This window comes from Convolutriloba macropyga, chromosome 14 (assembly GCF_964194025.1).
Source record: "Convolutriloba macropyga chromosome 14, txConMacr16.3, whole genome shotgun sequence".
Taxonomy (NCBI): domain Eukaryota; kingdom Metazoa; phylum Xenacoelomorpha; order Acoela; family Convolutidae; genus Convolutriloba; species Convolutriloba macropyga.
This window is the reverse complement of record NC_134481.1, coordinates 36,783,457-36,807,149: the sequence shown is the minus strand read 5'-3', so window position 1 is coordinate 36,807,149 and position 23,693 is coordinate 36,783,457. Positions and strand designations below refer to the sequence as shown.

General features: G+C 36.4%; 3 protein-coding genes across 4 annotated transcripts in view; all 3 read left to right on the top strand.

The window, feature by feature from the left end:
- Nucleotides 1–454: 454 nt before the first annotated feature.
- LOC142353461 (U4/U6 small nuclear ribonucleoprotein Prp31-like) lies at nt 455–2,230 on the top strand. 2 transcript variants are annotated; one of them, XM_075405713.1, is made up of 2 exons: nt 455–523; nt 608–2,230. In XM_075405713.1, the coding sequence occupies exon 2, from the start codon at nt 685–687 to the stop codon at nt 2,128–2,130; it is 1,446 nt and encodes a 481-aa protein (XP_075261828.1). In that variant the 5' UTR covers nt 455–523; nt 608–684; the 3' UTR covers nt 2,131–2,230. The 2 variants fall into 2 exon arrangements, with proteins under 2 accessions (XP_075261828.1, XP_075261827.1); XM_075405712.1 differs by having other exon boundaries at nt 470–2,230.
- A 301-nt stretch (nt 2,231–2,531) lies between these two features.
- LOC142352991 (putative 26S proteasome non-ATPase regulatory subunit 3) lies at nt 2,532–13,066 on the top strand. Its single transcript, XM_075405160.1, has 5 exons — nt 2,532–2,855; nt 3,192–3,365; nt 6,508–7,088; nt 7,509–7,742; nt 12,406–13,066. Exons 1-5 carry the CDS (start codon nt 2,534–2,536, stop codon nt 12,661–12,663), a joined length of 1,569 nt encoding a protein of 522 aa, XP_075261275.1. The 5' UTR covers nt 2,532–2,533; the 3' UTR covers nt 12,664–13,066.
- Nucleotides 13,067–16,104: 3,038 nt separating this feature from the next.
- Nucleotides 16,105–23,693, top strand: part of LOC142353334 (transcription elongation factor SPT5-like) — a 49,042-nt gene continuing 41,453 nt past the window's right edge. The window contains exons 1-3 of the mRNA XM_075405565.1: nt 16,105–16,291; nt 16,612–16,749; nt 21,554–21,704. Of these exons, the coding sequence (XP_075261680.1) occupies nt 16,132–16,291; nt 16,612–16,749; nt 21,554–21,704 (449 nt within the window). The 5' untranslated portion in view covers nt 16,105–16,131. The remainder of the gene's footprint in view (nt 16,292–16,611; nt 16,750–21,553; nt 21,705–23,693) is intronic.

Sequence of the window (23,693 nt, the reverse complement as noted above, 5' to 3'; positions counted from 1 at the left end):
CTCGGACTGGTCTTTTGTTTAATGAATTTCCATTGTTCCTTACTTGTTGGTAGTTTTTGGAAGAAATTGATGCAAAAAATGTTGTGCGCCTCCCTTAGTTCTGTGATTAACCGAAATTGCTGAGGAGACATACATTCATGCTAAGAAGAGCTATGCTTAATATGTTTTGCGCCACCTCATCAACCTTCCCAACGCGTCGTTTGAAAATTCGTCCCGTGTTAATCGTTTATGCTGGTTTACTTGTTTATTTTTGTTTTAAAGTTAGAACTCGTTTTTTCCAATCACATTCAATTTGTATTATAGCCCCCGTCACATTATAGCCGGACAATAAATCAAAACCAAAAAATTGCGGCAGCAAAATCTAAAACAATATTCATAATCAAAGGGCTATAATGGGAGAGATCCTTAAATTCAGATGGTTCGTTTGTCCTGGCTTTTGATTCAGAAATTATTTTCATTTTTCAGGTTAACTGTAGCTCACTCAGATAGAAAGTGTGGGAGACCAATCGACCTGAAAAGAGCTGTACGTAATAGAGTTTAATAATTTTAATGTTATAACCTTCTTGTATAAGGTTTTTTGTACTTAATTCTATCATGTCTCTGGCAGATGAACTGCTGGCTGATTTGGAGGAAGCTGTTGGCGAGGAAGATGAAGAACTTGTTGATGCATACAAAAATGCTGGCATGTCTAGCATCATGGATCACAGTGGGCTTGCTTCTGGCGGCGTGAAAGGCGAACCTAATGATCCTAAAACATCGCATGCGAACGCATCGGTGACTGAAATAGCTAAGTTGCACGCTAGTGATGATCTAAAGACGCTTCTAAAATTAATTGAAAGTTACCAGACCGAGCCTAAAACAAGTAAAAGTAACATAATTGGCCCAGTCGAGCAAGACCCGGAGTATAAACTCATCGTGAGTGCCAACAACACAGTTCTGAAAATTGACAGCGAAATTTACTTGATTCATAAGTTCATCCGAGACCGATACTGTAAACGATTCCCAGAACTTGAATCGCTGGTTCCAATGGCTCAAGATTATATCAATACAGTGCTGATTTTACGAAATGATTTATCAAAAGCAAAAACTAGCGAGGAGTTGGCGCAAATTTTAAATCCGGCGTCAATTATGGTTGTCAGTGTCTCCGCTGCAACAACTACGGGAAAAGAACTCGAGGAAAATGTGGTCGAATCCGTCGTTGAAGCGTGTCAAATGGCCAAAGATTTGCTTGATGTTAAAGCTAAGATTCTTGCATACGTGGAGTCTCGAATGTCGCTTATTGCGCCTAATTTGTCAGCCATTGTTGGTGCTTCAATTGCAGCTAAGCTGATGGGTATTTCGGGTGGTTTAACCGGGTTGTCCAAAATGCCAGCTTGTAATATCCAGGTACTTGGTGCACAAAAAGCATCTATGTCTGGTTTCTCTTCTATCGCTGTCAATCCACATTGCGGGCTTGTTTTCCAAAGTGAAATTGTTCAGCAAACAGTGCCAGATTTGAAGCGAAAAGCTGCCAAACTGATAGCGGCGAAAGCATCCTTGGCCGCGCGTGTTGACAGCAATCATTCATGTGCAAGTGGCTCTATTGGTTTGCAATTCCGCGAAGAGATTTTGTCAAAACTGACAAAGCTCAATGAGCCGCCACCAGTTAAACAGGCTAAAGCATTACCAGCTCCAATTGATGCTCCGAGGAAACGAAGAGGTGGTCGACGATTCAGAAAAATGAAAGCTCGACTCGGTGAGACTGAGTTGAGAAAACAAGCTAACAGAATGAACTTTGGAGAAGTTGAAGACGACCTGGTCCAGGAGGATTTGGGATTCACACTTGGAAACATCGGTAAAAGTAGTCAAACTGGCGGAATTCGGATGGCCCAAATTGATAAGAAAACGGAGGTGAAGTTATCGAAAAGCCTGCAGAGGAAATTGGCCAAAGATCAAGTGCACGGTGGTCGCACTACTGTAAGACAGCAGATCTCTGGAACTGCTTCGAGTGTGGCATTCACCCCACTTGAAGGATTGGAGATCAAGAATCCAAACGCCATGAATGAAGGTTCTTCAGGTTCAGCTAAGGATGACAAGTACTTTGCGGCGACGTCAGGATTTTTGAGTGTCAGGCCAGTTGTTCCGAAGTAGATGATTTTATGTTACAAGGACTGATCAGACTAAGTTGTTTAGTTTTAGTGATAAGTGGTAAACAGGGATCGACTTTTTTGAATTAATTTTTTGTTCTTAACTTTTCAGTTTTTTTAAATAAAAACAGCAGCTACGTGATTAATTGTTGTGCATTTAGCGTATCATTGCATTGGAAAGGTAGAAACAATGCCTCGAATACACTCCGTTTAGAGCGAAATGAGACTTCTATCATTCATAACTAAGTATCAATATATCCGAAGAAAAGTAACTTTTTCATGCTGGCTGCAAATACAACAAAATTTTTAGTCTTAAAGGAGTCTGAAATTACTATTAAACAGACTTCGTTTGGTTGGACAACATGATGAACTCATGAACTTGGTGAAATTAAAATTTTCAGTTGAAAATGGTTGAAACACATCTTCCGCAAAAACCCAAAGTGGTGTCTCAAAATGCGAAGAAGGCTTCTAAGCCAGATTCAACTGCTGAGACAACAACCCACGAAGACGGTGATCAAATGGAAGTTGACCAGAATGCTAAAGAGACGTTAGACGCACTGTGTGCTGAAGACATCAGAGAACATGCAAAACTGATTGAAAAAACAATGATAACGAAAGAAACGAGGTTTCTAAATCGGGTTTTGAGATCACTGTTGAACTTGCGGACTAAGCTGAACCCGGAAGTGCTTCAGAAAGCTGTCAACACGTGCTGTGTTTCTGATCCCCAGGGTTAGTTAATATTATTTTCAGCATTTGGCATATCTTTATACCTTCATTTTCAATATGGTGTCCTTTCATTTCAGTATTCGGCCTTTTCTAATACGGTTTCATTGAAAATGCTGGAAATCATATTAATTAGTGCTATAGGTCTAAATGAGGGCCGTTTTTAATTGTGGGTATGATTGTTAAGCACCTCATAGATTGAAGATAATCTGTGCTAAGTATTCTTCCTCAGTTAAGTTTTTGAATTTCTAGCACAACTTTTAAGTACTCATACTGCCTTTTAATCATGAATCTCAGGGCTGCGTTGTTCTTTCCAAATATTAAATAACTAATTATTTTCAGGAAAGAACGAATTGTTGAATTTGATTTCGAGCAAGACTCAATCTGTGCATTTGATCACAACTCCTAGTGGGAAAAGAGACCTCAAGTTTTCCTCAGCTGTCATGATCGAGATACAGGCTTACCTCTGTCTGCTAATCACTGTCTACAATTTGGACAAGAAGAACTTCCAACAGGGTAATTAAAAAATAATTTACTCATCTGAATCACCTATATAGGGGTAGTTGAAAGATTTTCTCTTTCTATTCTGGTGAACTGACATGTTTCGGTCAATTTTATCTGCGAGCGGCAATAATACTCGTTTTAAATGTAAAAGATTTATGATTTTTTCTATTGTCTTGACCGAACTGTATTGAGATTTTGGAATTCGCTATATAATTCAGAGCATACTGTTCTTTTATTTTCCCGAGCAGTAAAACCAATTTTGCATTTGTATGTGATTTTTTGAGTTAAGTATGTAAGAACGGCGAACACGATTTTCCTAAAAGTTTCATGAGAAGCTGGCGGTAACTTGTGGAATTAGACTATTAGAAACGATTTTCTTGAATTGAAAACATAAGAGATAGACAATCTTTCTGGGTTCTTTTAGTGCCTGTCTTAATCATAAGACATTTGGAAATTAATTGTTCATATTCTCTTTTTGGAAACAAGTAAATTAGATTATAATCAAAACGTGAAATATACTTAGAACAAGAAAAAATATTCTACAGAAATCATTCAACCATTCGTTATTAATTGCTCTCAAACGAAGTTTGTAGCAATTATATTAGTCCTGTCGGTCTTTTTACGACTCGAAGAGGAGTATTGAGATTCTACTGGTTTTTTAAAGCAGAAAGCAAGTTTGTTCATGACTTGAATTTTGACTTCTTTTTGTTCGAGCATTTACCTCCGTTTTTGATTGTTGACTTCTGTTTTCGAACATTGGATTTTAACAGTAGTTTCGTTTGTAATGCATAGTAATTAGGAACTGCTGGTAATGTTCAAGGTGAAGAGGTAATTTTGAGTTTTTTTGTTCCTATAAAAGTTACCCCTAATTATCTAAACTACTACATCGCACAAACCCCCCCCCCACCACCTACCTACCCCTACCCCCAACTTACCCCCTACCTACCCCTACCCCCTCCCTTCACCTAGCAACCCCCACCTATCACCCCCCCCCCCCCACCTACCCCAGCACTACCCACCTCCCCAACCTATCTACCCACCCACCTACCTACCCCCCACTACCACCGCCTACCTACCCCCCCCCGCCCCAATTTACCCCCCACCTACCCCTACCCCCAAACTACCCCCTCCCTTCACCTCTTTTTCCCCATCTACCCCCAACTACCCCGGCACTACCCAACCTATCTACCCATCCACCCCACCTAGCTCCCCCTCCCTCTTAGAGGTTGAAGACCCCCCACTGTTGAGCCCCCCTCCCTATTGCCCCACCCCCCCCCCCACCGCGCTTATGACCCCACCCCAGTGATGCCGTCCCAATCTACAACCAGTGACCCCCCCCCCCCCCCTCCCGTGGCTAGCTACTGACGAACAACAGCTTGCTAAAAACGCAAATTTTTACTATTTTTCAATTTTTTTCAAGTTTTTTGAAAATTACCATTTTTTGAATTTTACCAGTCCTAGGTGTCAAAGAACCTCCTTTAAGGCTCGATAATAGGTTACTGCATTGTTTCCAGTTGTAATGGAATGTTTTCAACATTTTAACATAACAAATTTTAGCAATTTTTTGACAAAACGTGCATTTTTTTCAATTTTTTTTAGCTATTTTCGTCTTTGTTTAGGTCTTTCCAGACCCAGGGGCAGAAAACATCATAACGGGTTCGATAATAAGTTACTGACACACTTTTAATCGCCAAGGAAAAGTTTTTCAACTTCTTAATGTCACAAATTCTAGCAATTTTTTGATAAAACTTGCTTTTTAAGTTTTTTTTTAATGTTTTGTAGTTTTTTAAAAAAAATTCTCAGCCTCAAGAGCCAACGAACCTCCTCTAGGGTTTGAAAATAGGTTACTGAATAGTTTCTAGATTAAATAAATTGTCTTGCAAGATTTTAACATCACGAATTTTTGCATATTTTTTATATTTTCAAATTTTTGGAAATTTTTTATGTTCCAAGTGTATGGATCTTTATGAGCCTGTGAAACTATTTCAGGCTTGAAACAGGGATACAGGATAGTCTCTTGAGACAGTAAATTAGTTCTTAAGATATTACTGTCTCGAATTTTAGAACGATTTTGTTAAAATTTGCAAATTCTTCCAAAATTTTTCAATGTTGTCCTTTTCTGAGTTTAACGACCATTACTGGCCAATAATTTTTTTTCAAGTCTCGCAGATAGGTTACTTGACAGAACTTTCGAGACAAAAAATAGTTTTGAATTTTTTTATTGCGAAGTTGAAACGTTTTTTTTTAATTTTGCGTTTTTCAGTCATTTTTTCTATATGATTTATTTATTAACAAGGTTAAAAAAACTAGAAGTTGCAGTGTCGAGTCCAATCATGGAAGATATTCCTGTCTCTTTTTCGATTAGGGTTCCTTTCCTTCTCTTTTTCGTTCACGTTTTATCTCTTACTCTCTCTCTCTCTCTCTCTCTCTCTCTCGCTTTGTTGATGCTGCACTTGCTGCTGTTATGTAGCGTAATGTCATCATCTCTGATCCTCATTATCAATGAGTTGTAGTTGAAATTTTTTTTATCATAATTGATCTAAAAGGCACTTTTTAGGAAACCATTGTTAATTGCTCTCAAAAGCAAATTGTAGCAAATATATTAATCCTGTTTAACTTTTTCAATTTTTCTCTTGGCCGATTTTTCGTCCCGACCATTTGACTGTCGTCTTCAGAAACGGGATAAAGAGGTAGTGCCATGGGGTCACTAAACCGTGGCTACCTGTTGACGGAGCCAACCGCTCGCCGGTCGTTTGAGAGTAATTCGCCCGACATTAGTCGGTTATGTTTATTAATTGCTCTCAAACGAAGTTTTTAGCAATTATATTAGTCCTGTGGTCCTTTTTAATATAATTTTTTGCTTGACCGACTATTAGAAGGGATTTTTTATTTGAATTAAAAGATTAGAGATAGACAATCTTTCTAGTCTGTTTAGTACCTGTCTTAACTATTAGAAACTCGTAAGTAAATGTTGATAATGTTTCCTTTTTCGGAACAAGTAAAATAGATTATAACCAAAACGTTAAAGATTTGTGAAACAAAATATTCATACTATTCATGGAAACATTTTTTATTGTTAGTTTTAAAATAACCCTTTTATTAATAACCCTAAAAACCCTTGGTTATTATTTGACTTCAAATCGCTCCTTTTTAGCCAACAGTGCAGCCAAGATGATGATTTCGAAGGTCCTGGCAGCAAACAATAGATCTACAGACCTGCTCAGTGCAAAATGCTTCTTCTACTATGCGAGAGTTCACGAAGAAAGTGGAGAGCTGAGCAGTATTCGAGATGACGCACATTCATTTCTGAGATCGAGTATTATCCACCATAACCATGAGTCAACTGCTGTGATTATTAATACTTTGTTAAGGATTTACTTGCAGCAGAATCAGTACGAGTTTGCGTGGAACTTTGTAGAGAAAACAACGTTCCCAGCTGAGGCATCCAATAACGAAGTTGCCAGATATCTTTACTATCTTGGACGAATAAAAGCCGTTAAGCTCGACTACTCGGCATCGCAGAAAGATCTTCTCGAGGCTTTGCGAAAGGCGCCTCAGAAAGTGGCAATAGGGTTCCGTCAACAGGTGCAGAAATTGACTTGTGTTGTGAGTTTGTTGCTGGGAGAGATTCCAGAACGGGCTATTTTCCAGATTCCCCATTATAAGAAGCCTCTGGAGCCTTATTTGATGATGACCAGAGCTGTCAGAACTGGTAATTTGGAAGAATTCAAACAGGTGAAAAGATGTTTTGTGTCTCATGGAATTTTTGAGAAAAAGTCATTAAGGAAAAAGAATCAATTACTACCCAATGATACATTCCACAATTCAGACATTAAAAAAAACTATGTAAAAAAAAACCATCAACGATTAAAAGTTCTTTAATTCAATTGAAGGTTAAAGTATTGAAACTAGTTTTCATCGTGTTGCACAAACCATTATCAGTGCCAAAAAACCTTAAGTGTTAAAACTTGAAAGTAAGTGTTTCAAGCAAGGTTATGTAACTGAAAGTAATTTCGAAGTTCATGCTTCCATATGGAACCGCTAGGCGGTACTCAACTAATGCCAGCTTTTCTCTGACGTCATAAGAGTCAGGTTACCTGTACTTTGTCTAACGGAGAACGTACATCAGTTCGCTCAATATTTGTTTTTATTCAGGTCAGTGGTAAATACAAAGAGAAATTCATCAAGGACGGCACCTTCATGCTGATTGGTCGGCTGAGACACAACGTCATCAAAGCCGGAATCAAACGCATTAATGCCTCCTACTCATGCATTTCTCTGGAAGACATAGCTGCAAAATTATGCCTGGATTCTCCAAGTGATGCACTATACACAGTTGCAAAAGCTATCAAAGACAGAGTCATCGAGGCCAGGATCAACTACGAGCAAGTTAGTTATAAGAACTTCTTGTTTCTAAGCGTTTGTATGTTAGTAATATACATACGCAATATACAGTGATATAGATTTAAATAAATATCTCTATGTAAGATACTTTTTCAACTGTGCTATCGAGTAGGGTTTTGAACAAGGTAATTTATATTGTGCTGTTGGTGCGGTTCTTTCCCATTATAGCCCCCCCCCCCCAATGAAATTATAGCCCCCCGTATGGTATCATTACCTTGTTTGGGGGGCTATAGGTTATCTGACCACTAAGCTGGGGGGAGGGGGGGCTATAATGGGAAAGACCCGTTGGTGCGATAGACGTTTTTTTATATGCTCCAAGGTCCAATTCAAATGAGCAACTGTTTTCATCCAAGCATCCGGAAATATTAATTTGCAAGTTTCTGGAGATATATTTATCTACGTGTTCAAAATTTTCCAAACTTGATAGTAAAACATTTTGTACATTAAACCAGATGACCGCTCGCCGGTCGTTTGAGAGCAATTCGCCCGACGTCAGTCGGTTATGTTATTAGTCCTGCTGGTCTTTTTTAAAACCATTTTTGTACTGCTGACTTTTCGTCTGATCTTTTTTCATCTAAAGGTAAAATATGGAGGGCATGAATTCGCTGATCAGTCCTCTTATAGCCTTACTAGTCTAAGTATGAAGTTCACAGAAACTGATAATTTCATGGTGCGAAGGGCTGGCTGGTCTTAAGAGTTTGAACCCCTTCCCGAATCCTCCCCCATCCCCAATCGGAGCTCAAACAATTTTTCCTGAGCAGAAGATCGGTAAACATCATCAATATATCACCTCTTGAACATAAAAACATAGCAGACAGGAGAACTTCACATCAATACAATGAAGGAAAATTTTAAATTGTTTTTTAGCTCATCAAATGTTTTTGCTCTATAATTGAGTGAACCAGATCTGTTTCCTGCCAAGAATTTGGATTGTATTGGTGCTCTTTCTTTTTTACGACTCGAAGAGAGTAATGGTGATCTATTTTTACGACTCGAAGAGGAGGCAATTGAAAATTAAATGTTTAGGTAAAATGGCTCAACAAATTGAAGGGCAGAAAGAAACATGTTGATCACGTGCGGTTTTTTCGAAGCAGTTTTTTTACTTCTTATTTTCGGGTACAGTGTTCAAAACCAAATTATCAAGTTATTGTTTGTTTGGGTGGGCGCATCATGACCATCTCAATCATTTTATTAGAGTTTTATATGCAATCTTGAGCTATTTTTCTGATTTTCCATTTTGGACTCTTTTTTAGCTGTTTGATACTCCTTTTCTTATTTTTAGTGTCTGGCTTTTTTCTTGAAATTAGTTCTCATGTGGGTTTTCATGGCCTTTTAATTACGTTACTTTTATCTGGAGTTTGTTTGAGTTGAAGAAAACAGTCTAATTTTTAACAATTTTTTGCCAAGTTCCTGTTTTTTTGCCTTGCAGCGGTTTTTTAAATATTCAATTGGTTTATTAGGACTGGCTGTGGGAATATTGCTATGAAGTGAAAACAAAATTTGACAGCTCATATTGTTTCAAAATTAATAAATTATAAAGTTTTCGGGAGTTTTGCTGCTTTCTCAGGGTTTTTTCGGTCGGTTGTTCCCTTTTTCAGATGTATGGCTTGATTTGTTCTTTGACAGCCTCCCTCTTCTCAACCGGTTAGTTATCGGAACTTTTACGGGTATATTTTCTGTCAGTGCAGTTTTTTGAACAAAAAACGAGTATATTGGACAATCTTATCAAAAAATTTTTTGGAGTCGTAATTCTTTGAGAAATTGCCAAGATCAGGTTGGCACCTTTTTCTTTTCCATTTTAAATGCTCTTGAACGAAGTTCTTAGCAATAATTGTAAACGTGTGTGTCTTTTTTATGTAAATTTTTCGCTAGACAATTTTGCGCTTTTCTTTTAGAACATTGTTCGACTTCTCGAGCGACTTTTTCACGCTTTCGTTCTTCATTTTTGAGTGATCGCTATTGCTCCGAAGCGTGTTGCTAATATAAAATCGGTTGCAGAATTGATGAGGTACGTGATTTGTAGCTTAGTGGTTAATGCGTGTGGCTGTGGATCGGGAGGTCAGTGGTTCGAATCCCCGCGGGGGGGGGGGGGAGCTTTTTTGCACCCATAAAGAAAAGTTGATCTGAATTAAATTGCCTCGCCTGTCGTTCAAGAGCAGTTCTTCCGATATTTGTCGGCTTATGTTTATTTTTTCCTCTGTTTTCAAACTTAGTGGTATATAAGTATATAAGTGGTATAAGTAAATAGCTTTGTTTGTTTATTAGTGGTTGAGGAGGATGTAACTTTAGTTTTTACTTCGAGTCGATTCCGGCTGTTTTTCTCAGTTTCATGAATTTTGAAGTCTAATTGGAGCAATGATTTTGTAAACGCCGAAACAGGATGTGGAGGGAAAAGCGTGTGGTTTTGCGGAGTAAAAGTTTGTTCACTCTAATTTGATAGTCTTTTTTATGTTTTTGATGGTTTTTTTTCTAAATTATTTCCATTTCTTTCATAGCGCATTGCAGGTCTAGTTTTTCTTAAATAACCGCGAAGTGACAGCTGAGGCTATTATTGGTCTCCTTTTGTTTTTTTTCTTAAATTCAAAGAATTTGAATGTATTGGGGCGCTGTCTTTTTTTGAGATCTGTTCACACATTTTCATGATTTTTGAAGTCAAATTGGAGTAGTGATTTTGGTCACGCCGAAACAGGATGTGGAGGGAAAAGCGTGTGGTTTTGCGGAGTAAAAATTTGTTCACTGTAATTTGAAAGTTTTTTTTATTTTTTTGATTGTTTTTTTTTCTAAATTGTTTCCATTTCTTTCATAGCGCATTGCAGGTCTAGTTTTTCTTAAATAACCGCGAAGTGACAGCTGAGGCTATTATTGGTCTCCTTTTGTTTTTTCTTAAATTGAAAGAATTTGAATTGTATTGGGGCGCTGTCTTTTTTTGAGATATGTTCACACATTTTCATGATTTTTGAAGTCAAATTGGAGTAGTGATTTTGGTCAGGCTGAAACAGGAAGAGGAAAGTAGAGCGAGAAAGCGAGTGGATCTGCGGCGTGAATTTTTTCGCTTTAATTTTAAAGTAGAGAGAAAAAACGATGTTTGAACAAAAATTCGCTTTGTAGGTAGTGTTTTTTGTTCACATGCGGCAATTTCACTTTGATTTTTACTGTTCTTTCAATTTTTTGGATCAGATTTTTCTAAATGGTTTTCCAAATCAATTCGTAGTTAATTCTAGGCCTAGTTTGTTATAAATAATTTCATTTCTCTCTAGTAATTTTTTGTTCTCGCTATCTGCATTTTGACGTTGATTTTCTTTTTTTTTATTTTTAGAAATGGTTTTCCCAATTCACTCATAGTCCGTTCTAGGTCTAGTTTTTTGTTTAGTCAATGAAAATTCTTTGAATTGTACGTCAGGATCTGTCCTGCTATGTTTTTTTTATTTCGTCCTCATGATTTATGTTCGACCGTATGACGTCACAATCACTTCAGTACTGCTTTTTATTCGTTAATTCATGCAATTTGAACTGAGTTGCGTGCGTGACGTCATTTTTCACTCTTAGTGGAGCGAGTTTTTTTTGTTCGCGTGATTAAATTTTTGCTCACACGTGACATACCTCACTCTCAAAAATGACTCCCTCACTTGAAGTTGACTTTTCTTGAGAAATATGGTCAAGTGAGTGTATAGCTCTCCAATTGAAGGTTATTTAAGAGGAGCTAATAGAAGCAGCATTAAGTTACACAAATTTTTAGTCAAAACTTAACATGTCAGCCCTTAATGAAAAGAATAATTTTCTTTTTTGGTCTGTCTTTTTGACCTTTTTATTGAGACTGCAGATGTACGAAGCTATTGCGGCTATTTTCTGGCAATCTGCCAGCTATGTTTAAGTCAATAAAATTTTTTTGAATTGTAGGCCAGGACTTGTCCTGCTATGTTTTTAAATTCGCTTTGATTTTTGATCAGGTTTTTCGTTTTGCAGAAGTCATGATTTTCACGTTTGACTAGTGACTTAACCTCATTCACTGTTTCAACTGAATGTATTTCAAGTTCTTTCACTCATTGAATTATACAATGTTTGTGAATACAATGTGTCAGTAGAGCAAAATGAAAAGAATTTGTATAAACCTATAAAGCCCGGTCATTACGTCATAGTGCATTAGGGTGTCAAAGTTCATAAGAATGGTTGCTAGCTGACATTAGCATTGAGCTTAATAGTTTTCATTTTAGAAGCTGAATTAAGTATAGTTTTAGAATGTAACTGAAACTGCACACCGAATTATTACATCACTGTTTGAAACTTAGGGAAAAAAATTCTGTCAATTCTTATCTCTTTTTTTTTTGTTTCAATCCGGATATGCTTCAACGGCGGGTATTTTCCGGCTGTGTTTAGGTCATCTTGTCAAGAGCATAATAAGGCCTCTGCTTACAGTTCGTGGGATTAGATTTCTCTAAACATTTTTTAAAGGTGAGCTTCAATCGCGAAAGCATTTCAAAAAATCTCTCTGTCGGGGAAGCGTCATCACTGTACTAACACAGACTTGTCGAATTGTCATGTTTATGGACATGTTGTTGGTTTATCTGTACATGTATAAAAACATTTAAATTCAGATTGAAATCTTTTATTTCATGAGAAGCTTGCTTGCCATGTAATCAAATTTTATTAGGGTTGGATGCAATCGTTGGACAATCCAGATGTGTACTCGACTCTGGAACCCACTCTTCAGTACCAAGCCAGAATAGGGTTCATGCTCGACATACACAAACAGTGCACACTAGCACTTCGCTATCCTCCTAAGTCTTTCGCTCATCAGGGAGAAGATGCTAAGTCGAGAAGGGAAAGGGAAGCAGCCGATCTCGAAGAACTGGCTGAAGAACTTGACGATGAGGAAGACGATGATGACAGTGAAGATTTGTTTCCATAGTTTCATAAAACTGATTGGGATCTTTTCCTTTAATACTGTACAGTTTTAGACATAACATTGTGCTATTAAACATATTTTGGGGCTCTTTCCAATTATAGACCCCCCAGCATAGTGGGGCAAGATCTCTCAGACCAACACCAAATTCTGTACTTGTTCCAGACAGTGGGTCTATGACTGGAGGAGCCATATTATTCATTAGGAAAAGTACGGCGTACTAGGGAATTAAAGGAAATGAGCCACTAATTGATAGCCAAATTTAACCTGTCCATTAATTATGGACGCGATTAATTGTGGATGTATTTAGTGCCCGTAATTAATGCTGAGTACAGATGAATGAAAGGTCGGTTATTGATGTTGAGATTTTATGTGAATAAATATGTTAAAAGATAACTTGACTAACTGATGTTTTTTGATACTATTGTGATACTTGTCCGAGAAACTGGACTAGCATTAAAGGTAGAGTTGACTCCGGTAATGAGCATTTTGAACAATTTCATCGAAAGATCGTTTAATTGCTCTCAAACGAAACTTGTAGCAATTATATTAGTCCTGTCGGTTTTTGCGATTTTTCGCTTGAACGATTTTTCGTCTAACCAATTTGACTTTTCGTCCTTAAAACGGGAGAAACAGGTAGCACCCAACGGCCATTAAGTGCTCTTAGAGACTTTCAGCTCACTAGTCACACATCAGCCCCCCTCTCATCCCCCCTCAATACCCACCCCTGCTTATCGTTCAGGCCGTAAGGGCCCCTTGCAGCCAAAAACCGCCCTCTCGCCCCCCCCCCCCCTCACTTGTCCCAGCCCCGGTGCACCCCCGCTGCGCTCATCTCACGCCCCTTCAATTAAGTTAAAGGTAGCCTCAGTATACCGTGGCTAGCTATTGACGAAGCCAACCGCTCGCCGTTCGTTTGATAGCAATTCGCCCGACGTTAGTCGGTTATGTTTTAAAAATTCAAATTTCTAATCAAGAAAAAGCTAAGCATGCTTGTTTTTGTTAAATGTTCGCAGATGTAGATAAAGATAAAGATAAGCATGTTTAGTTTTTTCGATTGGAAGTTTAAATTTTTAATCGCTCATGAACGAAGTTCATAGCAATTATTTTAAACTTGTGTGTCTTTTTTATGCAAAATTTTTTGCTTGACAGTTTTGACTTTTCGAGTGACTTTTACGCCCTTGACTTTTTTGCGTTTCGCGTGATTTAAAATTCTCTCTCAATTACCATTTCAAGCAGCTGAACTCAATTGGCGGCAATTTAATACTAAAAGTCAAATGAAAAGTGGTGCCGAAACTGGTGCCATTTTTCACTTTAAATCTTAATAGTTTTATATGTTAACCTCTAATGTGGTTGATTGAAGCCCACTATTGAACTTCTTAGTCCCATTTATTTTGAAATGTTTTGTGAATTTTTCAGGAAATAGTTTTTGAAAACAAAGTTTTCAATGTAGAATTTTTAATTCTGTGGCGATTGCTAAAACAGCTCCTTATATTTGCAAGAAAACAGGCAACAAACTTTGAAAAATGAATGCATAGATCTTAGTTTTTTTGCAAAGCGGTAGCTAAGGCTATTGTTGTCCTTCTCTTTGTACCTTAAAATTTACAGAAATTGAATTCTATTGGGGGCGCTGTCTTTTATAGGGATCTGTTGACACATTTTTATTTTTTGAAGTCAAATTGAAGCGATGATTTTGGTCACGTGGAAACAGGAAGTGGACCGAAAAAGCGAGTGGTTTTGCGGTGCGAATTTTTTTCGCTCTAATTTTAAAGCAGAGTGAGGAAACGATGTTCGAACAAGTTCGCTTTCTCGCTTGTGCTTTTTGTTCACGAGGCAAATTATCTTCGATTTTCAGTTTTTTCGATTTTCTGATCGGATTTTTTTCTAACTATTTTTTCCAAGCAATTCTAGGTTTAGATTGTTGTTGTTTAGTCAATAAAACTTGTTTGAATTGTTTCAGGAGTTGTCCTTGTATGCTTTTTTGTCAATATTTTTGTTACGCCCATATGTCACAATCACTTCAGATCTGCTTTTTGTTCATTCCTTCATGCAATTTCAATTGAATTGTATATGCGAAGTCATTTTCACTCTTAACGCAGATTCTTTTGGTTCATTTGCATTATTAAGTTTTTGGTCACTCGTGACTTACCTCATTCTCAAATATGACTTTCTCACTCTGAAATTAAATTTTCTTAATTTTAATTTAAAGAGATATGGCCAAATGAGTGCGTATCACTCTAATTGAAGGGTATTTGAGGACATCTTATAGAAGCAGCAATAAGTTAATTAAGATGCTTAATCAAAATTTATCATAAAATATAATAAAAAGTTAAATTTTTGGTCTTTCCTTTTGCTATCTTTTTGAGAGTGCAGATCTACGAAGCTATTGGGGTTATTTTCTGCCAATCTGCCATCTATGTTTATTCTTTTTTTAAGAAAAAAAAAACTGACAGCAATTGTCTTGATTGTCGCATTTTTAACTATAAAGAGAAATACTCAAACTTTCCCTCATAAGTGGAACATTTTAAGTCTGTCATTTTTATCAAATTTGGTTCATGTTAGCGAGTTTTGAAAAATTGAATTAAGCCCAACTCTGCTGAGTTTGGTTTTATAAACTTTTTAAATTCAAAAATCGACAAAGATTATCTCTCAGATGTGCGTAACTCTTAATGTATTTTTTCATTTTTTTAGCTCTGCTGATTTGACGAAATTATGTTTCGAAATTATGAAATTTTGTTAAGTTTTTGTATAAATATTTTGTTGATTTTTCTAATAGGTTTTTTTCTAATATTTTTTCTAATAGGTTGACTGTTTAGACTTAGATGTGTGGAGTATCTTCATTGTGAGGATTTTTAGTTTAAAATTAGATTTTTCCTATGAAATAGGCGGCATTCTTTTACTTTTGCCTCTAAACTTTTGCAACCATCCAAACTGTATGCGTTTAAAAAAGTTCAACAGAATTGTTGCCCTCGTTTGTTGTTGTCCTGGTAATTGAATCCGCCGTTCCTATTTAAAACTGATTTCAGATAAAAAAGACTCAAATCAAACGTTGTACATTTTGTAAGTTTGCTGAGATGTTTGCTGCCAGTCGTTTGAGAGTAATTCAACCGACGTCTTTTGTTCTGCAAAATTTTTGCTCGACCGTTCTATGTTTTCACACATTTGGATTTTTGATTTTTTTGAGTGATTCGAATTTTGCGCAGTCTGAAATTAAGCCTCTTGCTAAAATAAAACCGATGGTTAGTAAAGACCGTTCAAATTCCGTGTAGCGTAGTCGTTGAGTTTTAGCCTCCCTAGTCTGAAATTTTTGCGGCAAAGTTTCTGTAGCCTATACACCTTCTAAATTATATTTGTCCCGCCAGTCGTTCGAGAGCATTTCGTCTGGTGTTAGTCGATTTATTTTTATAATTTAAATTTTCCAGTTTTAATTATTCGTTCCGTTTCAGATTACATTGTACTATAGTACCATAGTTAAGGATGTCTGATAGCGAAGACAATGCAGAGCCGACATCTAGAGCAGAAACTACAAATGACGACGAAGTGGTCGAAGAAGAAGAGGAAGAGGAAGAGGAAGAAGTAGGTTCCAGTGGGGCGGAAGAAGCAAGCGGAAGCGAAAGTGGAAGTGGCGACGAGGAACGTAAGAGATTCTTAGCTGATCAAAAGCAAACGTTTCTCAATCTTTTTGCTTTGTTTAGGGTTGAAAATTAATTGTGCATAAACCACGAGCTCTATCACAACGTTAAGTTCTAAACGTTAAGTTAGTTGACATCATAGGTAGTCATGAGGTCGCATTAAGCTCGAGAATTTTGGCGAGCACAGAAGTCCTGTTAGAAGATATTTTGGTTTCAAGCAGTTAGATCAGCGATCAATTTTGTCAATTAAGATAATTCACACAGACGTATCAAAATGAAAAAAAAAATGAAAGTCATGTCGATTCTTTCTACTTTTGTTTTGCAGCTGCAGATGGGGAGGATTTAGTGAAGGGAAGTGAGGATGATGACGATGAGGATGAGGCATACTACAGAGCGAACTCACTCAACAGACCAGCCAAAAAGAAGAGGAAAAAACAGGCCGGATTCATCTTGGATGAAGCTGGTTAGTCTAATAGTCACGTAGAATAACCATGCTAAAAATTCAGTTTAAACACGCATCGGCATGTTTTAAAATGCCGAAAGTGGATACAGTACGTACTAAATTTTGCTACTCTGGATCAATGCCAGAATGGCTTTAACTGAACGAATTTCTGGCTCACGCGGAAATTCTCAGTGACTTCATGAGTTTACTCATGACTTTAAAGTAGCACTGATTTTGAGAAGCAAGATGTTAAGATCAACAAGTGATTTTTGAAACACCTCAGACATACAGACCGGGGTTAGGTTGGAAACTAAGACAGTTTCTATAAACTGATTAACTGGACGTAGTTTCCACTCGCCAATCCCATAGAAAAAATTCATCTCGAATTGAGTTTTTCTAGCTATCCGTAACTTATCGAAGATTGTGTCCTTCTCTTTTGAGGCTAATGGGCCAGAAAAGCCTTTAAGTGCAGGGAAATCTCAGTGCATAATTAACTGACTCGATTTTACAAATTTCTGTTACTTATCCAAACTCTACATATTCGTTTTGATTGCATTTAGTCCATTTCAGTCAAATCGGTCGTTATGTTGATTGTACTGTGTTTTTAGTTTAAACTAAAAAATGCTTTGAAAAGCGAATATTTTTGATCACGTGCGTTTCAAAAATATTCGCTTTTCAAAGCATTTTTTTTGTTTAAACTCCAATTTCTCTGCCAAAGGTGTTTGAAAAGTTCACCCCAACTAATAATATTGCGTTTGAAAGCTTTTCGGCCATCTGAATCAAGCAGTGATGGTTTCGTCTCAATTTGGAGCTTTTTAAAACCATTTCGCAATGTTAAACGCTGTTTAGCAGTTTTTGTATTCTTCAATTTTTATCAACATTTTGGGGAGTTATGTGGTTCAAATTGGCTGTTTTAGTAGGTTTGGTTGATCTCTGGTATAATTGTTATTGATTTTGAGTTGTTTTTCAATTCATAATTGAGTAAATTTAAGCAAATTTTGGCCGATTTTAGTTTTTTTTAATTTTATTTATTTTTGCTCATTTATGCTTCTCGCTGTTGATTTTCTTGTTCGATCCTTAGTTTTTTGCTATTTTATAGCGTTTGCTCCTGAAAGGTGTCATTGAAATTAGAGAGGGCCCTTTTCACTGAAATAAAAATACAAATATCTAATTTTTTTTAGGGTACTTTTTCATTCGTTCTGTGCCATTTTTTGTTTTTTAGTAAGTTTTTGCCGGGTGTTGGACAGGCAAGTGCCTGAACAGATGCAGTAATAAAATTCAGTTGATGTGAAATAGCAATTTGTGGATAATTTTGCTCAAATGTCGAAAATATATTTTCATCATTGTCCTTTAATTTTTTCCTTTCCCCGGTTTTCTGAATATGGACTGTTTGGTCGCTTTTTCTCCCAATTGGCAGTCGTGTACTCAATAAGAACTTACAGTGCAGAAAGGGTTTTTGCCAGTAATTTTTTTGGAGGCGCACTTCTTATTAAAAAATTTTTATCAGATTCTTTAGTTTTTATCAGATAATTTTCCATCTTCAACTTGCCTGTTATTGTTTAAAATTGATTGTCATGAGTAATTAAGATGTTCATATTGCTAGTTAGGGCAGTCAGTTTTCTACTAGAAGTTGTTTCCGAAGAGTTCGCCAATTTTTATTTTCGTTTCACCTTTTGATCACGATTTTCACGCTGGACTTCTGACTTACGTCACTCACTATTTAATTAAATGGGTCTGAAATTTTTGAACACATTGAATAATGCAATTTAGTGAATACGGTCAAAGTCAACAAAGCAAAGTCAAAAGATCAAAGGAAACAGGATAAGCTTATAAAGCCCGGTCATTAAGTAATAGTGCATTAGGTTATCAAAATTCATTAAGTAATTGCTAGCGGGCATTAGTATTATGCTTAATAGCGTTCAGTTTAGAAGCTGAATTAAGCGAAATTTTTGAGCTTGCCGAATATGCAGAATTTGCTCGCCAGATAAAAAAAATTGACATTTTTCTGTCAATTTCTCTTTTTTTTCTGTTATAGCTGCGAAGCTGTAAGCTGAGCGGAGCTATATTGCGGTGCTCTTTTTTTTCGTTTCGTCTTCTGACTGTCTCTTTTTTGGTTTTACATCTTTTCACACAGCAAAGCTGAGTTTGTCAAATTTTCTGAATGACTTCCTCTCACTGACGGCTTTTGTGCGCGTGACGTCTTTTCTCACTCTCTCCGCCAAAGTTTTTTTTGAGTCAGTAGATTTTGATCATACGTGATTTACGTCACTCAATAAAAATTACGTTTCCTCTTTAAAACTGAAGTTTAATTTGGATCAGGTTAAGGTCAAAGGATCTCATATTTGTAAAAGGTCCCTAATGAAAAGGCTTCTGCGCAATGAATTTTAACAACCCGTATTATTTCATTGCTTAATTTTTTTACATAGCTTTTGAGCGGCGTCGATAACTTGTATCTGCGTCTGTTTCTACCTCGATTATACGGCACGCAAGTCCACTCTTTCGCAACTATTCCGGCAATTTGCCGGCTATGTTTTCAATCCCAATGTGCGTCAAGTGGGTCAACCGCGGCATTTTGCCGGCTAAGTTCAGATTTGTTTTGGATTTTTTAATTGCCGCCCTCATCTTCTCAGCCGGCTATTATTGCGCTCGTATTTTTTTTTTACTTCGTCAAACTTTTTTTCGCTTTACCATTTTGCCGCTTTTTCGACATTTTGCGTGAAATCTTTCTGACTTCTCTAGGCTAGTTTCTCTCTTCTCTCATTCTGCTAAAAGTGAATTTGAACATCAGTTGCTAAGCAAAGCAATTCAAAATGAACAGAGTCGGTATAAAAAATTGAAGTCAGAAATAGAAACGGGATAAACCCATAAAGCCCAATTTTAGATGCCCGCTATTTGAACGTCGTTCCTATAAGTCTTATTTACCACCCCTAATGCTTATTGGTGTTGATAGTAGCCCCTGTAGCCTCTCTCTAAGAAACAGAAGTATGTTCAACTACGAAATGCCATCAAAATAAATCGGACTTAAAAAATATTTTTGTACAAAAATCTTTTTTTTTTCAATATATTCTATTCGTGCAATCCCAATCATGCTTATTGGAATCAACGGCGGCTATTTTCCGGCAATCTGCCGGGTATGTTTACAATGTTTTTGTTAAATTGTTTTTGGAAGCACTAATTATGATTTGAATAATACGTTTGCAGAATTATTTCTGTTAGTTATTTGTTAAGAAAAGTGGGTTCAAATTAAAACAACTCCGATCTCCAGAATGTTCATTAATGGTGCGATTTTGTTATTCTTGCATCCTTCTCATTGGTAATTTGATCTTGTTCCAAATGACACTAATGCTTGCTTACCACGCACGATATGTACAGAGATGATAACAACCTCATTTAATTTTTATATTTCTTTATCATCAGTTTTAGTGAATACTCTGCCTATGGTTTATTTTGCTCATGGTGCTCTATAGCCATCGAACGTCCTCGTTGTTTCAGGAATCTACATTTTTCAATAGAATCTTTGACAATTCCTCTTGGCAGTGTTCTTTGGAAGGCCTGACCTAAATTACTAATTGTTCATTAGTACTAATTATTTGTTCATTAGTACTAATTGTTCATTAGCATCGAGTGTGGGGTCGGGGTCTCTCACGGTCCAAAAATCGTCACCTGTATTCAAAACTTAAATTAAAATTCAAGTGCTCTAAAAACAATCGGCGAATTTTTACTACTGTTTTCTGACTTCATGGGTTTTAGGGCAGTTTTTGTCCGATGTTGTCCAAATTTTTCAATCTTTTTTCATTTTGTGTCAATTTCGACGACATTGCTCATTAGGATTTAAAAAATAATTAAGTTTGAGTTGCCATCTGCTCCGCGGAAATCTGTTTAGTTAGAGTAGCGTTCAAATTTTCAGAATAGCAAAATTTTGGACAATTTTTTCAAAACAATGTTTTTTCAAATACTTTGTAATCTTTTCAAATTGTTTTTTATCGCATTTTGTTCTATAATTAAATTTATGTGCCATCTCTACACACTTCTGAACGGCTTTGTGTTGGCATTATATGCAGATTTCAAACGTTTGAAAAAATATTTTTCAAACAAATTTTGGAATGAGTACTTTTTTGCTAGTGCTATAGCTTTGAAACAGTAACCTTTGAGTTCTGTCAAACGCATATGAGATTCCTGTCAAACGCATATATCGCTGGCTAAGTTTCTCTTCAGGGTTTTTGAGAAAATTTGTCTAGGTGGAAAAATTTTTGAAACTTTTAATGTTATTTTTGACATTTTTCTGTACGTGTAAAAACAGGTTCCTAGTAACTAGAAGACTAGTGCAAGGCGTTTTGCATTCTTTTTTCGCTGGGAAAAATTTTTATAAAGTTTGAGTTAAAAGTTTGGATGATTTCAAAAAGCTCGCATATTTCGCTTAAATTTATTTGAGGCATGCATGTGGGGAAATAAGATCTGGAGCCCTGAACTTAATCACTCTTGAGAGATTTTTTGAAAGTTTTTTGAAAAAATGCTACAGGAGCTTCTATAAATGCGGGAGCTTCTGTAAATGCGCTGCCATAGTTACTTTCCCATTTTTATCTGCATAAAGTAATCAGGAGTATCACTTTTGGAAACATTTGGTAGGAACTCCGACGTTACCTAGTGTCCTTGTTTGAAAAAAAAAAATAAAGAATGGGGAACTTTTTGGTTTCTAAAGCCACCTATACCAATTTAAATATCAAATCAAGTTACACAAAACTATCTATAACCCATAACTCAATCTGCTTTTGAAATTTTATTTGTTTTGTTTCTGTTTTTGTTCAGTTTGAATACTTTGTTTAAGATGTGAACACGGATGACGATGATGAGGAAGAGGACGATGCGGAGGATGGGTACGAGAATGCGAAGAAGGAGTTGAATGACAGGAACCAACTGATAGAGGAGAAACAGAGTGAACATGCAGCCAAGGCCAGACAACTCATGCAGGACATCGAGTGAGTAACATATTATTACGTGGATTTTTCATCCTCCTTCTCCCGCCCTCATCCTTAGTGGGGTTAATTATTTACTACCAGAAGGAAAAGCTCGTTTTGCTCTCAATAACATAATTAAAAAATGATTTTTGTAGCAGTAAATAATTCTCATTGGAGATGTTGAATTTTGGGTCTGAAAGTAGAGAAAATATTCGGGACAAAACTTACAATATCCGAATACATACTGCACGACACGCTACGAGATGAATCGAGTTATAATTGTTAGGAAAATTGTTGTATGTTTAATAGCCGCGAAGCGATAGCGGCTATTATTGGGGACATCGTGGTTTTTTTACAATCCAAGAATTGGATTGTATTGGTGCTCTGTCTTTTTTTTTATTTTTGTAAGATGTTTTCACACCTGTTTTCATGACTTTGAGCTTTTAAAACGGGATAAACAGGTAAAGCTCAGCGGGCATCAAGTTTCATTAGAGGCCCGCGTTTAGTAGTCCCTCAAGTACTCAGAGTGGTGGAGCTACTGGGAAGGCCGTAATTCAAGGTTAGAAAGTCATTTTTGGGAGTTTTTGAGCCTAAAATAATGAAATATTTAGCACTTTTTGGTCATTTTTTGGATGTTTTGTCAGACCAGTCTGAAATTGAGGTTTATTAAAGTTGATAAAGGTCCTTTGCAAGACAAAATTGCTATTTACGGCCACTTTAAGCGTTATATCTATTGCTACTCCAAACATAAACACGGTAATTTATACTAATTTTTTCAAATTGTTTGAAAATTTTTGTCATTTTTTTGAGTTGTTTTGGACTTTGATGTCAAAAAAGCTCCTCTGGGGTTTTATAATAGGTTATTGCATAGTTTCTTGTGGTAATGAAGTGGTTTTAAACATTTTAACTTCATGAATTTTACCAATTTTTATTTAATCAAACTTGGTTTTTTTTCAAATTTTCTGACATTTATTGTCATTATTCAAGTTTTCCAGCCCCAGGGTTTGCTAACAGTTTACTGAAAATATTTTTTGGCCATGGAATGGTATTCAATATCTTTTACCAATTTTTTGATAAAGTTGCAATTTTTTTCTTTAAATTTTCGAAAGTTTTTTTCAGTGGCCAGGGAACCTCCTATAAGGTTTGCTAGTATGTTACTACATATTGTCTAGGGGCAGTAAAATAGTTTCCAATTTTTTAATTTTGCAATTGTTGGGAATTTTTTAAATAAATCTTGCAATTTAAAATTTTTGATTGTTTTCAATTTTTTTCGATTTTTTCGTCATTCTCTGAGTTTAACTATCTTTACTGGCCAACGAAACTTTTTAAATGTTGTAGACGGTTTACAAAACAGAGTCAAAAAATGTTTTGACCTTTTTTAGCCCTATTTTTGGAAATTTTCTTTAAATTTTCTCTTCTCAGTTCCTTGATGCAGTTGTCATATTTGTCCAGTTTATCTACTTTTAGTGGCAGATTCATCTCTTTCAAGGTTTTTGCGTGAGTTAATGATTGTTTTGAAATGAGTCATATATGGCCTTCAAATTAAAAGCTTCAAGGGTTTTAGCAATGATCGTTTTTTGGTTAGTTTGTTTGATTCTTAGTTTCTCAACTTTTGAGATTTTGTCTTGTTGGCTGGGATTGCTCAATTGATCTGCTGGTCAGGTTCATTAGGTCTGTCTTTCATTCAATTACTTGGATTGTAGTTCAGGACTTGTCCTGCTATGTTTTTTTAATTCGTCGTTTCCATCGATGATTCTTACGACCTGACTTCTTGGAATTGACTTTTTTCAATGACTTCAGCGACTTGTACTGCTTTGCCGTTATAATTTGTGTACGTGGCGTCATTTCTGCTTTTAGGTCAATTGGGTGACTTACCTCACTCAAAAAAGTGACTTCTGAACTCACTTATGAAACTTTAAATTTTAAGCACTTTAACATTCACTAGTTAAAGATCAATAATAGTGTGCATCTAAGTAGTGCCAAACCTATATGCCCTAATTCTTGAGTGTT